The following is a 20,569-nucleotide window of genomic DNA, read 5'->3' as shown; positions in this document are numbered from 1 at the left end:
TGTGTGTGTGTGTGTGTGTGTGTGTGTGTGTGTGTGTGTGTGTGTGTGGGTTTGCTGTTAAAACAGCTCATTCAAGTAAATGTTTAATAGCCTAAAGCCCCTTTCCCCTCCTCCCTTTTGTCCCCAGACCCACCCTGATCATGTTATTTTAATTGTAGTCAAGTGTTTTAAAACTCTAGAAGAAAAGCAATTATGCTAATCTCCCGGCTTGCTCATCAATCATTTCCGATGGAGCTGTCTGAGCTGTGTTGGTGAAGTCCTCTCCAGGCAGGCAGGTGTTCCTTCGCTCATTAAAGTAAGAGAGAGAGAGAGAGAGAGAGAGAGAGAGAGAGAGAGAGAGAGAGAGAGAAAGCCCGAGGCTGGCCACTTCCTCCACCATGCAGGAGAGAGTGTAAAGGAGGAGTGTGAGAGGTGGAGCACAGTGCTGCTTCATCACTGAGCACATGCATTAGACCTCATCTTTACATCTTGAACAGCCAGTGTGTGGACGAGCAGGAGTTATAAAGCATTAGGCGTGCATTCTGATGGTTTTAGTTTTCATTCCTGCAGCACGGCTGCTCAGATTAAGAATATGTTCTGGAGAGAGAACGGACAAATCTGATGCAGTTTGTCCAAACTGAAATGACACTTTAATTGGATTTTCCTCCATGCTGCATGAAGATCTGATGACCTGATGACTTTTGCGCGGAGATGCGTTCTTGCCTTTCATCTCCTTAGGCATGTCATACACTGAGTTTGGCTACTCATATTCAGCACCTCCCCAGGTGAGTACCTCAGAGCACCTTACATTCTTATAATATTACTATTTTTGGTTTGACCTCAATTATTTAACCTCATTACCTGTTGAACCTTGTACTCTTTTTGCACATTTAAGTATATTTGCACTATTTTATATATACCACCTTAGTGTTTATAATGTATTTTCTCATATAATCTCTTCCTCTATATTTCCATCTTCTTTTATTTTTTATATTTTATACTTATAGACCTCACTTTTGCACAATTCCTGAGCAGAATAATAATAATAATAATTGTATTATTATTACCTTTTATTTATATCCTTTGATAAAATACTATAATACAACTATAAACTTTATTTAGGTAGACGCTTCTGCCTGCTAAAAAGTGATAAGTTCTTGAATCACATAGGCATTAATACATAAACAAAAAAATAAATAATGTAAGTAGATAAGTGCTTTATAATAGTGTTTAAATCTACTCAAATGCTCCCTTAATGAGTAAATGAATTCTGTTAAGTCTTAAATATGTTTTATATAGTATATTAATAAATTACATTTTTATAAAAATCAAATTTAAGTTTATTCACTCTAAAAAAACTTTAAAGTCCGATTTTATTGGTAATATTTGATCATATTGATGTTTTCTCTAGAAATAATCTCTTAAAGTATTAGAAAGAACAAATGATTGAAATTAGTAAAAAAAAAAAAAAGTTTAATAATTGTATATTCGGTAAAATGTGATCTGATGTTCAGATATACTACATAAATTTGACCTTATTTAAGACATTATTACTTTGTTACTTTAGGTTAATTTGAAAGAGCACATTATTATATAAATATAAACTAATATGTAATAGTATATGTACAAATATACTATTTGTAGCATAAACTGTAGGAAATAAAGTCATATAAACAAATGGAAAGTGAATTTTAATCACTAGAGTGTGTTTAGTTTGGACCTCTATAACAGATCATTGAACTTTTTGTTTATTAATTTAACATTAAATTTACAGAAATAAACACAATTATTTTTAATTTGCTGATGCAGTATCATTAAGGGAATCTTTTGTTGTTTTAGTGTTACACCTTTTAAAAAATTAAATAAATAATCAGATATTGGGGACTATTGGTATTCCTGTAATTATGCTTGAAAAAAAAAAAGCACCTTTTCAGGTAAGAGATGTCTACTAAAGGCTAAAAGATGTACTCTTTGGGTTAGAGTGGTATAACCTGAGCAGCTTGGAAAAGTGTGCATTATTCATTTTTTTTTTCAGAAAGTGAGAGAAATTTTAATTATTTTAATATCCGTGTCCAATATTTATTAATTTTAAAGCATGATATACAGACTTGGAATGTCTATTAGAAATGTCTAATTACAATGATAATTATATTTGGATTAAGGAAGAGGTTTAACGAAATGTAAATGCAGAAATATTTCTCTTCCCTGACAGATCCTGTTATCCTCGAATACTCTGGGATCCTGCTACGAGTCAGGGAGGGACTCTCCATTCAATTCTGCGCAGACCTCTCTCTACTGCCCGGTGTACGAGGGAGCTTTGGTGACATCAGCCAGACACGACCTCAACTCTGCATATGAGAATGGATATACGAAAGATCACGGGACATACTGTTCTTATTCGTATAGAACGGATTCAGCATGCCTGTATTCCCTGGTATGGGTTTGGTGGTGATTTTATGTACGCAGCCCCCCTAAAAACAATTAATAAATTAAATAATTGAATGATTCAAAACATAAATATAACTGTAATTAAATCTGAGGTGTTCATTCAAGATTTGAACTTTTTGCTGATACATTTTGATGTATATTTTCAAAAGATTTCCTATTGATTAGACGTTAATACGCAATGCATATCCCATAAGCAGGTGGAGGAAGTTTAAAAATGCTTTATCAAACTTTCAATTAAATTCACAGCTTTTTTTTTTACTTGTAGGGTAAGATCCAAGAGATAGAGGAACCAGGAACGGCAAATGCAAAGATCTCACATGGCTCGACTTATTTTTCGTACAATCACCCATTTGGATACCAATACGACTCATATGGGTAAGCTGTACAGTATCTGAGCGGATATCTAAACTGATTTTTATACATTTTCTAATGAAATTGGGTTTTTGAAAGCCCTCTGTGTAAGTGTATCTTGATACTTGGTTATTGGGTGTTTAGGTATGGATCTGTGGATGTTAACACCAGAAGGAAGAATGCAACCAGAGAGACCACTAGCACCCTGAAAGCCTGGCTTCAGGAGCACAAAAAGAACCCGTACCCTACTAAAGGAGAGAAAATCATGCTGGCTATAATCACCAAAATGACCTTGACACAGGTGTCCACGTGGTTCGCCAATGCGCGCCGGAGACTCAAGAAAGAGAACAAAATGACATGGTCCCCACGCAACAAGACCTCAGAGGAGAGAGGCTGCGAAGAGGAAGTGGATAATATTGAAGGTGAGACAGACAAGGAATTTGCTGTTTTTGGTATCCTATAGTGAATTCATAAATATATTAACACCAATGGAACCAGATGACAAGATTCTTTAGAGAAATGACATTACACCTATTTTAAAACTTAAAATAGAACCTTATTGATACTTATAAAACACAGATGTAACAAAATGATCCCATTATCTGGAAATTAAAAAGCTAAATAAATAATTCTCTCTTAATTCCAGACAACCCAAGGGTAGACGATACAGATCCAGCACAAAGTGATTTGGAAGACCTCGACCTGAATGAGTCAGATGCTCGAATGTGACCCGAAAATTTTGTTACCCATGAGCACTCATGCAAGATCACAGGACTGTCCAGCTTATCGACAAGGAGAACCTCTGCTACATGCCTCGACCCCAGATACAAGATACAACCGTTGTGATAAAACCTGCTTAGAATCGATGACTCAAGAAAGTCACTACAGTGAACAAGATGACACCAAGTCCAAAATTTGGTCCCTGGCACAGACAGCCACGTCATTAAATCAGGAAAATTATACATCATGCATGCACAGGGGTCAAGGCACACGTTCATCCTCTATAGGCTGCCATGTGGATTTAGAGGACTCTCCATTCACCAGCCTCAGAAACTGGGTGGACGGCATGTTTCATGATCCACTCCTGCGGCAAAGCAACTTAAACCAGACTTTCTCCAATTCTTCAAGTTTATGGATGTTGGAGAACAGATTCCATGAACTGACAGATTCGGTTCCCTCACCCCAGCTCACATGATTAACCTGAAATTAAACTAGTTGAACCAACATGCTATTTTATTTATTTGAAGGTATGCATTTATTTAAAAAAAAAAACTACACTGCAGCACTAAAGCACAAATGCAATGCTATTAAGAAAAAGCACAAACGCACAATTAGGAAATATACATTTGGAAATAACGGTAGCTTTAGAAGAAATTGTCACATATTCAGTTTAGGAAAATGCACATACTGTACATACGTATATGGGATTTTTTTAATCTTTTGTCTTGTTGGCTGTCCATGGTGCTGAAAAAAAAACATTATTTCTCTTAGCTTTTATTTTTCATTCTTTGTACTTCACAAGAGTGTGTAAATTTGGCATGCAATCATGATGGTTAAATATAAACTAATAAACTTAAAAAAAAAAAAAAAAAAAAAAAATTTATTTGTTCCTTTCCATCCAATGCCTTTGAAACTGCAGCATTTCAGCACTGTTAGATTTGTAACACAGCAAAAGCTTGACATTAAAAGTACATTAATGATAAAATAAAACCCTCCTCCTAAATCCCTGCTATGTTGAAATTTACAGCATTCAAAGAGACCCTTTTAACTCTGAGATAAATTTCACAAACCACCCAATACAGATGCAATTACTGAACATAGTCCAACTATTACAACATGAACCTTACTGTGTAAATGGTAACTATTTTACAAACCCCTTGCTGTACCTTTCCTTCAGTTTAAGTGAAAACGACTAAAGTAAAGTATACATTTGTCTCTAGCTAGTTTTATTTAAATAAATGTCTATCCAGCTCTCTAAAGTTAATTTAATGCTGCTTGTGTCACTAATGGATTGATGTCTTGGAATGTCAATAAATCTGCTTTCTCAGCAAGTGCTTAAAGGAAACTGCTATTGATTAAGGACAGCTAGTGGGAAAAATGCCCAGGAGAGCAATTTCGGTCATGTGGAGAAATTTTTTTTAACCCTAGATTTTTTAGGCTTAATTAAAGATTTCCTTCAACCGAAACAAAACAAAACATACTTTAAACCGCTTCTCGCATCTCTTCCAGCATGTTTCTGGGTTTGGGTCTAAGCTCCCTAAGTTAATACTTTAAAAGTAATACAATATCAAAATCCTAAAGTTGATCTTTCACTTTTACAACATCCACTCAACATTGTTTATTCAAATAAGTTTATAAGATATTAACTATATAATATCATATTTAACATATTTATTTTTTTCAATGAACATGAAAAAAAATGTATGTGAACATGTATGTATGTATGCAACATAAGCTGAATCCCAAATATCTCCCACTACAATCTTAGTGTTAACACAATATAAATATTTTAAAGGATTTCTCTAATCCATACTGGGTTAATTTAACGATTGGGCAATAGGTCATGTAGTAGAGGGTGTTTAATTTCTAAAGCATTTACGGCAACCTGCACAATGTAAAATGTACTGTAGGGTAAAAGTGACAAATAATTGTAGTGGCTTTGATACCTCTTTCGCTTGAGCTTTGGTTTTAAAGCTAAGAATGGTGATTCGGATAAAGTATTCAGGAGAAGTCTGCCACAGCCTTATTTGGAATGAACAATTTCAATTTAAATAATTCAAGAAAAACTCACCGGAGATTTCCATTCTTCTTCAGTATTATAAATAAGTTATCTTTGCAGTAATAAATAAATACGTCTGGCCTCTTTAGAAAGTTGGTACTGTGTGTCAAATTAAAGAAAATGGGGCAGCAATTTTAAAAACACAACAGAAAGAGGGGAAGGAGGGTTTTTGCACACTTAGTTTTAATTCAATTAATTTTTATTTGTATAGCGCTTTTAACTATGAACATTGTCTCAAAGCAGCTTTAGATAATGTGGTGATAAAAATGAATAAGTTGTTCTTTATATGTGTAAGTTTGTCCTTGAAGAGTGAGCCGGAGGCGACTGTGGTAAGGGAAAACTCCATGGCATAAGGAAAAAACTTTGAGAGGAACCAGATTTAAGAGGGAACCCATCCTCATCTGGGTGGTACCAAATGTACAATTATTACAGATAAACGATGTTGCGAGGTACAGTGATGGTGATCAGAAGCAAACTGTAGTCCTGAGTCAGTGTAGCAGACTGTTGACATTAACTACAGTCCAAATCCATCCTCAAAGCTCCTGTTCTTACTCCATAATTTCATCGAACCACCCATTTCTAAACAACTGTCTTTTTTTTTATTCATTATGATTCACTGCATTTTAAACATTCACACACACACACACACACACACACACACACACACACACACACGGTTGTAAGCAGGGATGGGCAGTGTTTATGATACATGAATTTCAAATATGTATTTCCAATATAAAATAGGATTTTGTCATTTGTATTTCAAAGGGTTGATGAAAATGGCTTCATATTTTGTATCGAAATACTTAATTGTTTTGTATTTTTGTAGTTTTAAAATACTGTAAAAGACTTTGTAAGAACTCTACATGATGACATCATAAAAGTGCGGCCTCTAAATGGTGCCTACTCAATATTTTGCCCAGATTTTTTGAGATCAGAACAGAAAATTAATCCATATGGAAGAAGGTGGTGAAGATAAGAAACCTACAGGCTGCCAGCTTTCAAATAGATGTCCATTAATTTATAAATAAATATTTGATTGTCAAATATTGTAACCTAATTAAAGTAGCTGCTTAGAAGGATCATGATTTTGCACACCACTGCATGAATGACTGCCTGATACAGAATATATTATTAGATTTATGATTAGAAACTAGTTGCAATGAAAACAGGTGCCAGCAGTCGTCTTCTTATGAATGATTTGTTTGTCATTGAGTCGGTGTTGCTGATGTAAAGCAGCCCTTCGTTACCAAACACCAAGTAACTAAATAAGGATACAATTATGAGTCGTTCACAAACTATTAAACATTAAACTGTTGGTTACTTTAAAACTAACCTCCATCTGAGAGATCACAGAGAAATGTATGTAAATATGATCTGTTAACTGATTTATTGCATCACTGCCAGAGAAAAGCTGTTGCTATCACATGGTGTGGCTGCTGTATTTTGTCGTTTATTTTGATACACTTAAAGTTAAGGTATGAAGTATTTCATTGTAAAATACATTTTGATGTATCTTTGCCCAACCCTGGTTGTAAGTATATAAATTTGAGCAATGCAATAACCAGGCACATGCATCTATATACAGCACACATGCTCTTATATACAGTATTTCCTGCTTTCTTTAGAAAGCCCATGAATAATACAAATTGGGATTTTCCATGCAGCACAATTCACATGCTCAGTTTCACTCAAAAGATTTCCCTCTGAGCAATGTTTGAACTAGCCACTCAGCTACAATGTAGCAGCCCTTAACGATGAGCCTTTCCGCTCCCTATCACACACACTGGACAGGACATAGTGCCGATGAGGGTTAATAAGCATCACACTGTCTCTTGCTTTCTGTCACTGGCCCCAATTATAGCAGCATGGCTGCCTCTTTTCCGACCTGAGAGCCTCGGGCTGGAAAACTCGGTTCCACTGAATGCACCATCAGAGACTGAGACGCCTCACACACAACGACACTGAGCCAATTTGGCATGCCAGCAGAGAACATTCTTTATGAAATATATATATGATCTTTCTCCAACATGTATTGTTTCGCCCTGCTGTTTCTTATCACGCTGAATCTCCTCTGATGATGGCTAAATGTACCAGGATGGGACTGTTGTTTTTTTCGCTGTGAGAAGAGAATATCATTCACATCTCATTCACATCTCTTTGCTGCCATTCGTTTTATTTATCTTCTTCCATGGAGCACTGACAGACTAAACAAATCAGTAAGTGGTCAGTTATTTGAGTGGGGTATATTAAAAGGTTGTGCTTCTGTGGATAAAATTTTGGAAATTGTGCTCAGGTCATACACATATTTTACCCAGGAACCTTCTAACATGGCTTTCTCCATGTCTGTGCTGATTCCAATTGACAAATAAGAGAAGAAACTGATTGGTCACAGTGATCACATTCAACCCAGGGGGCTAGTTGATGTTTAAACAAGAGAACCCCTTGTGTCTTTCCTCCATGACGGGTGAACTGTTGCATTTGAGGGTTTAGGGGCCTTGCTCAGGAACCCATTAGTGGAGCTTTTTGGTGCTGGGATTTCAACTCATGTCAATTCAATAAACTTTTATTTGTATAGCGCATTTAAAAATGGACATTGTTTGGTCCCTCAGAAGCATGTTTAACTGAAAGAAAGACAGAGAGAAAGAGAGCGAGAGAGAGAGAGAGAGAGAGAGAGAGAAAGAGAGCGAGAGAGAGAGAGAGAAGGATAAGGATTATTAAGTATCCTTGTTTTTATATAAAAGTTAAAGACACTATTTGAAGTGATTAGTAAGCAGTTGTCCTTCCAGGAAAAATGTGAACTTTATAACCACTTTCCACCTTGAGCTATTTAAGCAACAAGATCACCCCAGAATCATCTGGTCACCAAATCACATAAAGTAATCTCCCAGCCATATACAGTGCAGTACACAGTGAAAAGAAACAACGTTTCAGTAGGAGGTCAAGTCATGTTTATTTCTATAGCGCTTTTCACAACAGACATTGCCTCAAAGCAGCTTTACAGAAATTAACAGTTAAGGTGAACGGTGTGTATTTAACCCTGATGAGCAGCCGTAATGACTGTGGCAAGGAAAAACTCCCTTAGATGGAACAATAAACAACATAAATTAACAAAAAAGAACATGTAACAAAGCAAAACTCAAAACTAACAACATAAAGTGCACATGTGCAACATATAGTGCAAAAACAAAATGACACCATAAGACAAGGAGACAGTAAACACAGTGATTGTCAAAACAGCAAACTCAGCAATACCTTAGTACCAACCAGTACAATACAGATGGTTTGTGCGACTTGATTATAAATAAAAATTATAGTGTACATGGAAACATAAAGTTGGCTTGTGGCTTGTGAAAAGAACTGTTTTATTTCTTTTTAAAGTTTTTTTTGCTTAGAATAAGGTAATTTATAGAGACACAAAATTCAGTTTAGCATCTTGCATTGGTTCTTAAGGAGGAGCCTTAAGGGAATTCGGGACAAATGGAAAATCCCACACTGGATTCTTACCACCAAAGACATGCTTCTTACAATACTGTGATTCTTAAAATGTCAGTGATAGTTGGACCTCAGGATAGGTATTTTGAGAACTCAGTAGTGCACCAGACACAGTCCTTAGTACACACTATTTCTAGAAAAGCTACTGTCTAGAAAAAAAGAAAGGTGCTTTATATTGGTTGCATGTACTTTAAAGCACAGTGAAATACTTACTTTGCATATCCAAGTAATGTTAGGTAGGGTCAGCCGTGTTATAGTACCCCATGGAGCACAGAGGGTTAAGGGCCTTACTCAAGGGCCCCAAACGTGGCAGCTTGGCAGTATCGGTGCTTGAAACCCCAACTTTTCGATCAGTAACCCAGGGCCTTAAACATTGATCTACCAGGGTATTTAACACATATCCAGTCCCTATCTTTGAGGGATCCAATGGGACGGTTAACTTGGTTTTGAGTGGCAAATCTTTCTGGTATAGTACATGTGTTCAGGAAGGAAGATACCAGGATGTTTGCAACCACTATCGAAAGTAGCAGTGAGTACAGTTTTTATTTTGGAGCTACACTGCGCATTAGTACTTTGGCCTTGTTGCTGGATTCTATGCAACATTTACATTTACATTTGCGGCATTTAGCAGACGCTCTTATCCAGAGCAACGTACAGAAGTGCTTTGAGTCTCTAGTAATTAATAAATCTACACTGGTACACAAGATTATAAACTTAATATGATTATAACTCGAATTCTACAAAGCAAACTTGGAAAGTGCTAATTTAAGTGTTTCAGGAAGAGGAAGGTCTTCAGTCGTCGCTTGAAGATAGTCAGGGACTCTTCTGTACGGACATCTAGGGGAAGTTCATTCCACCACCTCGGGGGCCAGAACAGAGATAATATGGGAGGGGACTACATGGGAACATGGGAAGAGACTCTGGCAGAATCAGAATCAGAATACTTTGGTGATCCAAAAGGGAAATTAACTGATTGCAGTTGCTCACAGTAAAAGATCAAAGTAAAAATGTAAATAATACATTTTAATGAATATACATATTCAGGTATATATTAAGAGCAATGAAATGTGTAGCAGCATGAAATAAAAAAAATAATGAAAAGTCAGACTGCAACAATAGTTATAAAAGTCATTGCACCTGTAAATAATTATCATTATTGCACTGGGATTATTGCACAATTACCCAAGGTATTAACAATATATAAGTGTAGCATGGAAATATAAAAATATAACTATATCTATATAATCCATATCATATAACATCTATATTGTGGAGCAGCTGTTTAACTCTCAGAGGGAGGAGTTATATAGTTTGATGGCTACAGGCAGATCTCCTGTGGTGCTCTGTGGTGCATCGTGGTTGCACTGTCACTGAACATACTCCTCAGACTGACCAGTGTATTATTTAGTGGGTGGGAGGAGTTATCCAAGATGGAATGTACTTTGGACAGCTTTCAGACACCATCGTCAGAGAGTCGAGCTCCTCCCCCAACAACATCGCTAGTCTGGTAGTGTCTGCCATTCTCAGCACTGGCCACAACAGTCTCATAAAACATCCTCAGCATTGTAATGCAGATGTTGTAGGACCTTAACCTTCTAAGAAAATAGAGGCGGCTCAGGCCCTTTCTGTCGAATACAATACCAGAAGCAAAAACTTGTAGAGTAGATGATACTTTATCCTCCCCCAGGTGAATATCTGGCTCAGACAGGAAGAACCACAATAGGCAATCAGTGAACTTGCCATTGGCTAAATGGTCCACCCTGCACTGTACCATATTGAAGTTTGTTGTAGCTAGCTTTGAGAAAATGCACATTTGATGCTGTGGGTCGCACATCCCTGTCCAATCTTACCTGTCCCAACACTATTTAGAAGGGGGCTGTCATGGCTAGTTTAAAGCAGTAGATATAACCTCCATTTATATTATTTATATGGAATTAGACCTGAGCATAGGGTTTAAACGTTCAGGTCATTGTCAACATAGGTGCAGCCAGGACACGGAAGAAAAGGGAAGAACAGTGATTGCGCTATATAGAGGACTCTGTTACGAATGAAATAACATCTATGCTGAGCAATTGTGCAAGTGCAAAATATTAGCGAGGTCAAACCCTAGGACAATCATTTGGCTAGCAAAACAGACAAATAGAGCAAACTGGCAACTATAAACAAAAACATAAGAGCTAAAGACAAATTTTCAGGACTCCAACGATAGATATGGCATAACTTTACAATAAAATGTCAATGTGTGAAAACTGTGTGAATGAGGTGAATAAAAATCCTGGTAATGGTGCCCTCTGGTGGTGTGAAGTGAAAGTGTCAAGACTTTTCCAGTCGTGTTTCTTCCTGAAACTGTAACTGTTGAACCTGTTCCATCATGACAATGCCCCAGTGCACAAAGCCAGTCTCAGAAGGATATGGTTTTCATGAGTGGGAGTGGAAGATCTTGAGTAGCTTTGCTAACACCCTTAAAGCTGAATGAGCACAAATCTTCACCAGCACTCTCCAAAATCTAACATCTTCCCAGAACACTGAAGATTATTATGACAGCAAATTAGGACTTAATGTTGAATGGGATGTTCATAAAGCACATAACAAATGTTATTGTCAGATGCCCACAAACTTTTGTCTATATAATGTAAAAACATGTGGCCAGATAGCAGGGAGTTTTTATATTTGCATCAGGGGTGATGTCCTCACCCCAAATATTTATTAGAATATTTTCAATGCGATATATTTTTTAAACCTAGTCATTAAATGCATCAAAAGGAGAAAGTTGTTTTAACTGCACTATTAGTTGTTGCCATTCAGGAATTAGATTTCAGATGTTGGGTTTAAGTCAGAAAGATTTCATTAACTAAAATGCTAATAAATAGCTCCATCTAGCGTTTGCAAGTAAATCTGCACTGGATGAACCATTAATATCAATATACAGTATCTTACAAAAGTAGAAACACCCCTCATATTTCAGCTGCAATTTTAGTATTTCCTCTCAAGGGACCAAACTATAGAAATGAAACTTGGATATATTTTGAAATAGTCAATATGCAGCTTGTATAGCAGTACAGATTTACTGTCCTCTGAAAATAACTCAACATACAGCTATTATTGTCAAAATAGTTGGCAACAAAAGTGAGTACACCCTAAGTGATAACAGATGTATGGCGTGTAACTATGCAAAGTCACACCTCCTATTCATCATGTTTGTTTTTGTCTGTTTGTCAGGACCATACAAAGTTGTGTATCTTGTATTAGAGCAGTTAAAATTTGGTGCTTTGAGTGCAATTCTCTCATACTGACCACTGGATGTTCAACATGGCACCTCATGGTAAAGGCTCTCTGAGGATTTGATATTTAAATGTTGCTCTCCACAATGATAGTCTCGGCTATAAGATCAGTAACACCCTGAAACTGAGTTACAGTACAGTGGTCAGGGTCATACAGAGGTTTTCCAAGACGGGTTCCACTAAGAACAGCCTTCGCAGAACAGACCATGTGCCAGACACTGCAACAAGTCGGTTGGCATGGCAGTAGTCCCAGAAGGAGCCTCTCCTGAAACTGCTCACAAGAAACCTGCAAACAGTTTGCTGAAGACAACCAGTCCAAGAGCATAAATTACTGGAATCAGTGGTCTGATAAGATTGAGATAAACTTGTTTGGCTCAGATGGATTCCAGCATGTGTGGCGACACCCTGGTGAGGAGAACCAAAAGAAAATTGTGATTTGCCTACAGTCAAGCATGTTGGTGGTGGTAGCATCATGGTCTGGGGCTGCATGAGTGCTGCTGGTACTGGGGAGCTACCGTTCATTGAGGTAAAAATGGATCCCAACATGTGTTTAGACATTCTGATGCAGTACATGATGCCTTCCCTTCAGAAACTGGGGCGAACAGCAGTTTCTCAACATAATACCGACCTCAAACACATCGTCTGAAGGTGAAGATGATGGAGTGGCCAAATACAGTATTTCTCCAGACCTGCTATTGAGCACCTGTGTTCACATCCTCAAGCGGAAGGTGGAGAAGCACCAGGTGTCTAACATCCAGCAGCTCCGTGATGTCATCATGGAGGAGTGGAAGAGGATCCCAGCAACAACCTGTGCAGTTCTGGTGAATTCCATACCCAGGAGGATTGAGGCAGTGCAGGATAACAATGTGCTCACACACAATATCGACACAGATTGGACTTGTTCACTTAGAGTGTACTCACTTTTGTTGCAAGTTATTTAGAAAATAATGGCTGTATGTTGAGTTATTTTCAGAGGAACACATTTGTGCACCTTCAACTTTTTGGTAGCAGTGCTGGGAAGGACGGATGATAAAGGCAGGTGTCCCAATACTTTAGTCCATATAGTGTATATTATACTGTTAAAATGTGAACCATCATATTTTTGCCATATGAGCCACATTACATTAATTACTTTTACCAATATATTAAAAAAAGTTCCCATATTTTTACCCACAAAAAGCACATTTTGAAATCACTTGTAAGCTTTTATTATACAGGAAACCACGACACACAGGTCAAAGGGAATAATTTATGAATCAACACATGAAAGTGGACAGGAGACGAACTCAGTGATGGGGTTTCTGCTGAAACTGGCATCCACAGTAACCGCACGTACCCACTTTGGTCACTTTGTCCTGTAAAAAACAGACAGGAATGCATTCCAAAGCTACATTAGCATTTCCAATAGCAATCCCAAGAACTGCACTTTTATTCATCTTGTGAATCTCTGATGAATTAATTAGCTGCATAGAAACGTGTTTATTTAGTGCACTGCTGGGTTACCAGATTGATATAAACTTTGGGATGACCCAGAGCTCCTCCGCCTCCATCACAAGACACCACTCGAGCTTCTACGTCAGATACGGGCTCCTCCGCAACCAGGTTTATCGCAAAGTTCTGATTCACCTGCGCGATAACGACACAACGTCACGATTAATGCCACGTTTATCGTATATGCAGAAGACTGATCCTTTGTTTGGATTTACCTCTTTATGTCTGCCCACGAATCTCGCTCTTCGTACATCATTTTCATCAAAAACCTGAGAAAGAAAAAAAAGATGTTTAAACATATTGTAGAGGAAGAGGTATCAAAGTGTTTAAAATGCTGGACTTCTGATCAGAAGGTTGCCAGTTCAAATCCGAGTACCTCCAAGCTGCCACTGCTGGGCCCTTAAACAAGGCCCTTATCCCCAACAGCTCAGTATAAATCAAATAAATCAATAAGAGCATCTGCCAAATGCTATAAATATCTTTATTTTTCTTTACGTAAATCTTTGGTTACACCTTGTAAAGTTTTTAATTTTTTACAATTTTTAAGTCTAATTATTCGATTTATTTTGGCTTTGTAACGAAGGTGTGTAGTCAAACTGTTAGACAGAGAAATGACATCACCGTACAACACTCGCTATCTGCCCTCTTCTGCATACCTGAGCCCCCAGATGTTGATTGACTGAAGGGCTTATCAAAGTGCTAATGAGCACTGAACAAATCTTCATTAAACAGAAATATCATCACCTAATATCAACAAAGGTAGGAAGGATGAATTACGAGATATACCGAGTAGAACTGCTGCTGTCAAAGGTGCTGTTAGTAAAGCATTTGCTCCGTCTTTCGAAAGAGTGTATAATTGAACCGCTACCACAAAAAGTCTTGAAGTTAAGAGGAAAGTCCAGGTATCTTTCAGCAAAAGGATAAGACCTTGGGACAGATGGCCATTATGTTATTTCAAGAAGTCCCCCCTAGATGAAGTTTTAAATTCATGTGTGATAAATCTTAATATATTTAACGCATTTCATTTCTTAACTAAAATAAAGAGCAGCAGTATGGGTAAATATGATTTGATGCTTCGATTGTGAATACTCAGAGGAATGACGTCATTGGCGTTCACCAGATCTAGAGCACAAAAAAGGTTTACGCTGCTGAAGAGAAATCTGTTCTTCATCTATTCAGGGTGAAATTTTCTTTGTTATACAAAGAGGTTCTGTTTGGTTAACACACCTCAAATACAAAGCTAAAATATCTATATATTTTTTTCCAGCTACATTTTTCTTACACAAATGTAAATTACAGTGTGCTAGGCCATATTTGTCCTTGTTTTGTTTGGAATCCTATCTAAACACTATCACTACCTCCAGCAATAACAACCCCCTTAAAACGATGTGAATGTGTTTTCTTGATATTATTGCTGTTTTATAACATACAACTCTTTTATATTTACACCCATGATACTGTTGTGTAAAACAAGCCCCGCCTTCCTAGATTCCTATTGGTCAAGCTTATTCTCTCAGTAACCAATCAGTGAGCTGCACTGCTCCGATATTGATCTCCGAGCCAGTCATAGTGCTGTAGTCAACTAACTGACATGTCTAATGCTAACGTTAAGCACCAAAGACTCAGCTTTAATAACTTCTATCATTAAATGAACGTTACCTGTCCTGTGTGAGTGATTACTTCCCCGTAGGTAGAAACAGGAACGGTGTATTTCTGAACCGCTACCACAGAAAGTCTAGAAGTCTGAAGGAAAGTCCTCGTAGTTTTAGCGAAGGACAAGATCTTGGGAAGGATGGCCGCCATGTTTGTCCACCAAGTCCCGCCCCAAAATGAAGCTTTAACTCTGCGGGTGTGAAGTGTGTGTGGTATTACTCTCTACTGACACCTGCTGTCCAGGATGAGTTATCGTACCTATCTATCTATCTATCTATCTATCTATCTATCTATCTATCTATCTATCTATCTATCTATCTATCTATCTATCTATCTATCTATCTATCTATCTATCATTTACATCAAGCTTCTACTCGATTTTTGCCAGTTACTCATACGTAACTAAAAAAAAAATAAGCAAATTGCATCCCATCCACCTGCAGCGTGTGCGTACAGAAACACAGAAGAAAAACCAACAAAAGCGGCAGAAGAAGAAACGCGCATGCGCACATCATGACTTTCGCCTCTCAAAGTCACTGACGTCACAGCGGAAGTGCTGAACTAAAGCATGTGTGCGTTCAGTAAAGTGGATTATTGACCTCATATAACTATCACTATATTTCAGATCAATTACTGGCTGTAAAAAATAAACAGGTATGTGCAGAGAGACCTTTAAAATGTTTCATTCTGTTCTTTTATTGTATATGTTTCATTGCTTTTACCCTGATGTTAGCAAACAGCTACAGTAGATTGCTAACACACTGAACCATGGACAAAATCCATCTGGACTCCAGCTCCAGTGTTCAGGACTTTTTTTTTATAGACATGATTTATAAGAAATACTGCATTGGAATAAATGAACGATGTATGTTATTGATCAGAATCATGCTTTTTGTCAAGAATCATGATTTGCATGTACAAGGAATATCTCATGGTGTACTGGTGCTATAAAAATATATATAAAAAAAATAATCATAAAGTAATAAACAGAAATACATTAATGTGTAGTATATGTAAATTTCAAATAATAATGTAAAAGTAAGGCAGTGCAAATAATAATTCCCAAATAAGTCCAAATGACAGTAATTGAATGTACTTATTGCATGTATATTAATAATTAATCATTAATCATCATCATCAATACACCAGGGGTGTTGTGTTTGTTTCACACATATTGTGTATCATGATTTGAGAACAGAGGATTTAAATATTCCTGGTTGTTTATTTATAATTTTATATATAAGTGTATATATATATGTGGGAGGTGGTAGCTCAGTGGTTAAGGCATTGGGCTTTGGATCAGAAGATCACAGGTTCAAATCCCACCACCACCAAGCTGCCACTGCTGGGCCCTTGAGCAAAAGCCCTAAAAACCCTCCCCTGCTCAGTTGTAAGTCGCTCAGGGTTTATTTTAACAGAAAGAGAAAGAATATAACATTATTGTGAAGTATTCGATCTCATACCAACCAGTAAGAATCCCACATACCCAAATTAGTCATGTCCCATTAAGAAAGTGCTCCTAATATCAACTCGTTATGTGTAGTAAAGAAACCGTCACAGAATCACCCTCTTCCATTCAAACCAAAGAGCTGTCAAAGGACATCAGGGACGAGACTGTAGAGCTGCACAAGGCTTTAATGAGCTACAAGACCATCAGCAGGAAGCTTGGTGAGAAAGAGACCACTGTTGGTGCGTTAATTTGAAAATGGAAGAAATACAAGATGAGTCGATCGCCCTCGCTCTGGAGCTCTATGCTAAATCTTACCTTATGGGGTAAGTATGATTCTGAGAAAGGTGAAGGATCAACCCAAAATTACACAGGAGGAGCTTGTTAAGGATCTCAAGAGAGCTGGAACTAAAGTCACCAAGAAAACCATTGGTAACACACACCAAAGTCCTTCTGCTCAAGAATGCACATGAACAGGCTGAAGTCTAAAGGTTGCCAATGAACACCTGAGTGATTCAGAGAAGGCTTGGGAGAATGTCATGTGGTCAGATGAGACCAAAATTGATCTCCTTGGCATCATCTCGACTCACCGTGTTTGGAGGCATAGAAATTCAGAATATGACCTTAAGAACACCATCCTCACTGTTAAACATGGAGGAGGAAACATTCTGCTTTGGGGCTGTTTCTCTGCTAAGGGGACAGAGAGACTTCACCTCATGAACAGGGCCATGCACTGTAGAATCTTGGGTGAGAACCTCCTGGCCTGGGCCAGAACACTAAAGATGGGTGGTGGATGGATCTCCAGCATGACAATGACCAAAAACATATGTCCAAGGCAACAATCTGATGGTCTTGTAGCCCATTCGAGCCTTGTGCAGGTCTACAGTCTCGTCTCTGACGTCCTTTGACAGCTCTTGGTCTTGCGCATGCTGGTGGAAAGGTATGAATGGAAGAGGTTTCTTTCTGTGACTGGTGTCTTTTATACACATAATGAGTTGATATTAGGAGCACGACTAATTTGGGTGTGTGAGTCAGAATTCTTGCTTATTTGGTACGAGATTTTTTGTAAGGGGGTAAAACTCACAAAATCAGCAAGGGATCAAATAATTATTTTCACCACTGTACAGAAGCTACAAATAACAAGTTCCAATAACCCTGAGATCTGTTTACTAGTAAACAAACAAAAATAAACATGTAATAAATAAAGTGAGGAGAGCTTGCAGGATAGTTTCACTGGATAGTTCACGGCACATCCCAGATTTATATTTACGCCTTTATGTTGTGCTTTTAGTTCTGAATGAATTATATGTTGGTGTTGGAAAAAATTTTCATCATATAAAACATGTCCAAACCCCTAAACACTGAAGCTGGAGGCCGAATCCCAAATCTATTTGTATAAGATCATTGAGTCACAGGGGCTTGTATGACACTTACAGCATATAGCTTATTTACCAGATTAATAGATTCATTTCTGTGGAATGAGTCTCCAGTGTCAGTTTCTTTTTAACAGTGAAGATGTTGAATTTCCCATCATGGGAGAGTTTTGTGGTTTCTTAGTATCAATTCAGGCTGAATCAAACGCAGCTCTAAACAGATACATGTTCTTTGAGCAATGGTAAATTGTGCCCGGGACCTGAATAGGATTTCCTTTTCCTTTTTTGTACAGGTGGTGGCGCCATGGCACCCTCATTACTCCCGTGTCTGCTCCAGTCACTGACTCGGCAGCTGTCCCGGGCCGTGCAGTATGCGTCCGTCACTTGTCTCCCTGCTGCTGGAGCAAGTCGCAGCATTTCCACCATCACCGCTGCTGTGGTCCAGGCCAGAGGAAGCTTTCAGGCTCAGCACAATCCGTTCCGTGCACAGTTACTCGGACCGAACCAGCAGTTCGTATCCCTGCAGCCGTCAATGGGCATGAAAACCAAAACGGCCCTGAAGAAACGCTGTAAAGACTGTTTTTTTGTCCGTCGTCGCGGGCGACTGTGTGTCTTTTGTAAGAGCCACCCGAGGCACAAACAGCGCCAAGGCTGAAGCTCTTCCGAAGCTTTTCTGATCAACGATTTTTGTCTGTAATAATAAAGTGTGTCACAAATGAAATTGTCGAGCTTTTTTTCTGTTCAGGAAGCTTTAAGTTTTAGTAAAAATGTGTGTGTAAGTGCATTAGGAGTCATTGCATTGTGCTGAAGACCTCATTTTGATGTGATGAAACCAAGCACATGTGAGATGAGCTCCAAACTACCACTAGATTCCTGTGATGGAACTGGAGATTTAAAACACAGCATTCTGTGGAACTACCGCTATCCTACCTACTCCAAAGTGTTCAGCATCGCCTAGTGTATATGTCGACGCAATCAGATTAATTGTTAACTATTCTTTTAGGTATTATTGTCAGGTTTATTTATAATTAACCACAAAAAACAACATTTCTCCAACTGTTTTTATACATTTCTGAGGAAAGTTTGTTTGGGTAAACAAACTGCTGTTCCTGAAGTGTTTAGAAATGTATGATTGTATTACTGCTAAGTAACATATTAGCCAACAGTTGCTTTTAGGTATTTATTTGATAAATACAGTAAAACTACCGTTTTTTTTGTTTGTTTTGTTTTTTTGCCAGAAATTACGATATACACAATGCCTGTCAAAAATGTTGGATTGGTTCTTATGCAACAAACCAAGTTTAAACAATTTATCGGACTGAAGGTTCACTTTTGACCAAACTAATATATATATATATATATATATATATATATATATATATATATATATATATATATAAACAGATGTTAAACTTCATCGAAAAATCCTCCATTAGCATGAATAACAACTTTACACATGTAGCCAAAATACTTCTTGTAAAACTTTATAGCCGTGTTCTTCACTAGTTGGGGATTTCTTTCTGACCTTGAGATCCAGTCCATCCCAGAGCAGTTCAATAGGATTTAGGTGCAGTTACTGAGCAGCCATTCCATGACAGATAACACTCTAGTTGACTGTTTGCTTTCTAAATAACACAGAGTTTGGACGTATGATGACGTAAATCTTTGAAAAAAAATGGTTTCAATTAGCCGCAGTCCTGATGGAATTGCATGGCGCTGAAATATTGAATGGTTGCCATGTTGGGTCATAATTCATTTCACCTGTAATAAGTCTACAACCTTCCCTGCTCCAAAACAACCTCCAAACCATTTTAAAAAAGTGGCAAAATATTGGTTTTGCATCTTTACTTTTGCTGCAGTGAACTGGAAAAATCTAGACTTACTTGTTTTTAATTAAAAAAAAAAGTAACATTACAATGAATAAAATGTTGGTTGTAAAATTGAACACATGCCAAAGTCCTCATGCACATTGTTTAAAGCTCAACATCAACATCATCCTTTCCCTAAAAATCTTTCCGAAAAGTTTATTCGCAAAACTTCAGTATTAACAAAACTTCCTAATTTCCTTTATCTATTTGTTTAAACCTTGCATATTTCCTAAAGAATGATTTGTAGTTAAGGACATTAAAAGTTTGCCATTTTTTCTGGTTTGTTTCTTCAGGACTGCAGTCTGCACATTACTATGATTTCATTTCAGGATTGTTTTTATTGACTATTAACTGAAATATGTGAATAAAAAGAATACAATGCTGATCACAATGATAAAATTTCA

General features: G+C 37.5%; 3 protein-coding genes across 3 annotated transcripts; 2 read left to right on the top strand and 1 right to left on the bottom strand.

The window, feature by feature from the left end:
• Positions 1 to 490: 490 nt before the first annotated feature.
• Positions 491 to 4,355, top strand: irx4b (iroquois homeobox 4b). Its single transcript, XM_046844262.1, is given in 6 exon segments — positions 491 to 764; positions 2,192 to 2,413; positions 2,693 to 2,802; positions 2,923 to 3,200; positions 3,425 to 3,497; positions 3,499 to 4,355. Coding segments are annotated over 6 exon segments (1,203 nt in total). The 5' UTR covers positions 491 to 719; the 3' UTR covers positions 3,974 to 4,355.
• Positions 4,356 to 13,525: 9,170 nt separating this feature from the next.
• On the bottom strand, positions 13,526 to 15,778 carry ndufs6 (NADH:ubiquinone oxidoreductase subunit S6). Its single transcript, XM_046843668.1, has 4 exons — positions 15,484 to 15,778; positions 14,040 to 14,093; positions 13,837 to 13,959; positions 13,526 to 13,688 (listed from the first exon to the last, which is right to left on the bottom strand). Exons 1-4 carry the CDS (start codon positions 15,625 to 15,627, stop codon positions 13,620 to 13,622), a joined length of 390 nt encoding a protein of 129 aa, XP_046699624.1. The 5' UTR covers positions 15,628 to 15,778; the 3' UTR covers positions 13,526 to 13,619.
• A 197-nt stretch (positions 15,779 to 15,975) lies between these two features.
• Positions 15,976 to 19,018, top strand: mrpl36 (mitochondrial ribosomal protein L36). Its single transcript, XM_046843669.1, has 2 exons — positions 15,976 to 16,131; positions 18,591 to 19,018. The coding sequence occupies exon 2, from the start codon at positions 18,602 to 18,604 to the stop codon at positions 18,950 to 18,952; it is 351 nt and encodes a 116-aa protein (XP_046699625.1). The 5' UTR covers positions 15,976 to 16,131; positions 18,591 to 18,601; the 3' UTR covers positions 18,953 to 19,018.
• Positions 19,019 to 20,569: the final 1,551 nt, after the last annotated feature.

Source organism: Silurus meridionalis, chromosome 29 (genome assembly GCF_014805685.1).
Source record: "Silurus meridionalis isolate SWU-2019-XX chromosome 29, ASM1480568v1, whole genome shotgun sequence".
NCBI lineage: Eukaryota > Metazoa > Chordata > Actinopteri > Siluriformes > Siluridae > Silurus > Silurus meridionalis.
Note: the sequence above shows the minus strand (reverse complement) of the source record. Positions and strands in the feature narration are given on the sequence as shown.